At 59.1% G+C, this 4,173-nt stretch overlaps 1 protein-coding gene across 1 annotated transcript; it reads left to right on the top strand.

Annotated features, from left to right (window-relative positions):
- The first annotated feature begins 948 nt into the window (after nucleotides 1–948).
- On the top strand, nucleotides 949–2,930 carry BSX (brain specific homeobox). The gene is made up of 3 exons (XM_049799837.1): nucleotides 949–1,213; nucleotides 2,241–2,437; nucleotides 2,685–2,930. Exons 1-3 carry the CDS (start codon nucleotides 949–951, stop codon nucleotides 2,928–2,930), a joined length of 708 nt encoding a protein of 235 aa, XP_049655794.1.
- The last annotated feature ends 1,243 nt before the right edge of the window (nucleotides 2,931–4,173 follow it).

Raw genomic sequence — 4,173 nt, 5'->3', positions numbered from 1 at the left:
GATGAAGGAGAAGTGCCTTCTTTTAATTTCCCTGAGTTTAACATCAATAATTAGAGCAATTTTCTGAGATGCGAACCGAAATTATCTCGGCTATGATGCGGTATATCACCCCCATTTCAGCAAATTGACTCCGGGGAAATGAATGTTACAGATTAGGAAAAAAAAAAAAAAAAAAAAGACAAACAGAGGAAAGACCAAAAAAAAAAAAAAGTGTTACCACAACACCGAGCGGGGAACGGACGGGAACAAAAACCCCAACGGGGTAATAACCCGAGAGGAAAGGCACAAGCTGCTTGCGGGGGGCTAAGTTAGGAGCGGAGCGTGGGACAGGTCGGGAAAGCGCTAATAATCCCCCCCCCCCCCGGGTTTTTGCTTAAAAAAAAAAAAAAAGGGGGGGGGGGGGAACACTCATATTTGGGAAAACGCCCCAACCCCACCACCGGCACCGGGGCTGAGGTGCGCCCGCGCTGCGCGGGTGGGGGGGCTGCGCGGCTCCGCGCCCCCTCCGCGCCGCGGCGGTGGTTTGGGTGGCCCGGCGGGCCCGTCCCCCCCCCCCCCCCCCCCAAGCCCCCCCGCCCGGCCGATCGCTATTGGCTCGCTGGAGAACCCCCTTCCCACCGCGCCTCAAAGGCGCGCATCTCCCCGCGCAGCCCAAACCCACCCGCCTCGCATCCCCTGGCTCTTTCAGTTTATTTCTAGCTGGGGGATAGTGTTGTGGGGTTTGTTTTTTTTGTTGTTGTTGTTTTTATTTATTTTTTATTATTTATTTTTGCTCCGGATTTTTTTTCCCCAATTGTTATTTGTTTCTTATCGTTATTTTTATTTATTGTCTCCGGCCCCGGGAGGTGCAGCCGGCCGCCCTTCTCTCCTCCGGCAGCCAGCGCTCAGCCCGGCTCGCTCCCTTCCCCGCTACCCCCGGGGCGGGGCGGGGGGGGAACGACACCCGAAATGAACCTCAACTTCACCTCGCCCGTGCACCCCGTCTCCGCGCCCAGGCCCACCTCCTTCTTCATCGAGGATATTCTGCTGCACAAGCCCAAACCCTTGCGGGAGGTGCCCCCCGAGCACTTCCCCGGCTCCTTGGCCTCCCGCGTCCCCCTCTTGGACTATGGGTACCCCCTGATGCCCACCCCGACCCTCCTGGCACCTCACCCGCACCCTGCCCTGCACAAGCCGGAGCATCACCACCACCCTTACTTCCTCACCACTTCGGGTAAGTAAGCGCAGCCCCTTTCGCGGGAGGAACCTGCCGAGTTCGTGAGCGGCTTGGCTTCGAGGTGGGGACACGGGGTGCGGGGGGACGAGAGCCAAGCAGCCCCGGCTGCCCGACCCCCGCCGGCCTCAGCCCCCGGCCCGGCCCCGGCTTCGGGGAGCCCCGGGCAGCGCCGGCTTCGTTTTTGGGGGAAGGAACCCGGCGCCCTCCAGCTTGTCATTCACTCGGTTGCCCGAGAGCTTGAGGGTTTCCCTTTCCCTCTCTTTATTTTTTTTTTCTTTTCTTTAAAATGACTTTTAGTTTTGGACCCATAACATCTCCTTTTTTTTTTTTTTTTTTTTTTTCCTTGCGTTGTCCCTCCAGACGGTGACCGGGCTTCGTTTTCCCACCTCCGGCAGCACCGCTGGGTCTGTGCCGGCTCCTCTTCCCGGGGCTGGGAGAGGGTCCCCTCACCCGGCCGGAGCCTGGGGCTTTGCCAGCGCAGGGATCCGCGCTCAGCCCTTCCCGGGCCCGTTTTTTGCTCTGGAAGCAAAAAAAAAAACCAAAAAACAACTCCTCCAAAGTTTCTCACCGGACAGCCCGAGTTGTGCAGGGGGGGCGGACCGTGGAAGACCTCTCTCCACCTGCCCGCTCCTCCCAGCCTTTTCCAGGGCTCCCCGGTTTCTTTTGCGCGTCCATTTCGTTGCGGTTTAATTGCCGGGAGGGTGGTGGGAATGCTGCGAGCGCTGCCCGGGCTGCCTTTGCCTTGCTGGGGCGGGTTCAGCAGAGGCGAAACGCTTTGCAAAGCCCCATGTTTTCAGAGCAACAAGATGCCCCCAAAACCAATAAAACGACCTCAAAAACGAAATAAACGAAAAAAAAAAAAAAAAAAAAAAAAGAGGCAGGGGAAGAGCCCACCTCCGAGCCGCTGCAGCCCAGCCCGGGGGCCGCAGAGGGCAGAACCCCCCCGGGCAGCTCCGGCCCCGGCTCCCTGCCCACCCGCAGCCCGGGTCTCCTCCGTGTGTGTCCGTCCGTGTCCCCCCCCCAGGAGTGCCGGTGCCAGCCCTCTTCCAGCACCACGCTCACGCCGAGCTGCCCGGGAAGCATTGCCGCCGCCGCAAAGCCCGCACCGTTTTCTCCGACTCACAACTCTCCGGCTTGGAGAAGAGGTTTGAGATCCAGCGCTACCTCTCCACACCCGAGCGGGTGGAGCTGGCCACGGCCCTCAGCCTCTCCGAGACCCAGGTACCGGGGCGGCGGGGACCGGCACCGCCCCGCCGGGAGGGGGTCCGGCACCTTTAAGCCCAAGCAGCATCCCCAGCTTCGCTTTTTAATTTTTATTCTTTGTTTGTTTTGGTTTTTTTTTTTTTTCTGTGTGTGTGTGTGGTTTTGGGGTTTGTTTTTTTTTTTGGTCGTTTCTTTGTTGTTTGCTTGTTCGTTTGGGGTTTGTTTGTTTGTTTGTTTGTTTTCCCGTCCCTCCTGCTCTCCCCAGGTAAAAACCTGGTTCCAGAACCGACGGATGAAGCACAAAAAGCAGCTGCGGAAAACCCAGGACGACCCCAAGCACCCGACCGGCGAGGAGAACCGGGAGCAGAGCTCCCCCGAACCCGAGCTCCCCGAGGCGGCCGGCGCCGACCCCCGCAAGGGCCCCCCCGGCCCTTTCCTACTCCAGGACCCCGAGGACGAGGTGGATGTCCTGGAGGAGGGGGACCTCTGCGCCGGCCCCCACCGCCTTTAGGAGCACCGGGGCCCGATCCGGGCTCACCTGCCTCTGCGGGCGGCTTTGCCCCCAGCCCCGGCCCCCCAAGCCGCCCCTACCTCCCCAGCCTTGAGTAATGCCGGGGCCCAGGGGGAAGGCGGGGGGGTGTCACGTTTTTCGAAGGAGGTGTTGATGCGGGGGGACCCCTCTCCCCGGCGGGCTGGGGGGCCCGGGGCGAAGGCAGCGATGCCCCGCAGGGAGCCCCGCGGTACCGCTGGCTCCCCCCCCCCCGCCCCAGCATCACCCCACTCCTGAGCTTTGCCTGCAAATCTGCTAAGGGAGAGCAAAACCAGGCGAGTTGCCTTTAGGTTTCCCCTTCCCCTTCGAAGTAACCGGACTTTTCTCCGTTCCGCGAACTTGCCTCGATTTTAAATTAAATGCAGACCCGCTGCCAGCACGTTGCGGTTGCGGAAGGCGGCAGGCAGGGCATGCCTCCCCCCCCCCCCCCCCCAAAAAAAACGCACCGGCGAGCTGGGCTGGTGCTCGCCCTCTCCCTCCCTAGTGTGGTCGGTGGGGTTTGATCCCGGGCAGAGCTTCCAGGACACGGGATAGACTCAAAAAGAATCGTAGAAACGCCCTCCAAAGAAAGAGGTAAGACTAAAATTACCGTTTATTTAATTCCGATATGGGGAAGGGAAGGGTGTGGGCGGGGGGGGGCATCACGAATAATTCGATCCAGCCAGGGCTGCTCAGAGCCAACGCAGTCCCAGCGAGCAAAAGAGATTTTCTACAGCTTGGAGGTGGGCAGCCTGATTCCTTCACGGCTTCCAGGTGTGAACCACCTTCCGGATACTTTTCGTTTCCTCTCAAAGAGCCCCAGAGCTGGTCCCACGTTTGGTTCCTGTTCCTCCCGGCCCACCCCCCCCCGCCCCCGCCTGCATCTGCCCCAGCGCCTCTCTGAGCTCCGTGTTGCAGTCAGAGCAGTCACTGTCCGTGCTCGCTTTGCCTTTATCTTCCTGCCAGCGAAATGGTTTTAATTTCCAGGTAAATGAAGATTTTTTTAAATTTGTTTTATTTAATTTCATCCCCCCCCCCCCCCGGGGTGAACTGCTGGCTGGCAAATGCGCTGGGAGCGCAGCAAAGCCTCCGCATCTCCAGGGGAGGGCTGGGGCTTTCCTTGGTAAAAACCTGGAGGAGAGGCTGTGCTTGCTCAGATGTTGTCTGCAGGTTGGTGTCTCGTTAGGTTTTTTTAATTATTTTTTTCTTAATTTTTTTTTTTTTT

This window comes from Accipiter gentilis, chromosome 5 (genome assembly GCF_929443795.1).
Source record: "Accipiter gentilis chromosome 5, bAccGen1.1, whole genome shotgun sequence".
In the NCBI taxonomy this organism is placed as follows: domain Eukaryota; kingdom Metazoa; phylum Chordata; class Aves; order Accipitriformes; family Accipitridae; genus Astur; species Astur gentilis.
Note: the sequence above shows the minus strand (reverse complement) of the source record. Positions and strands in the feature narration are given on the sequence as shown.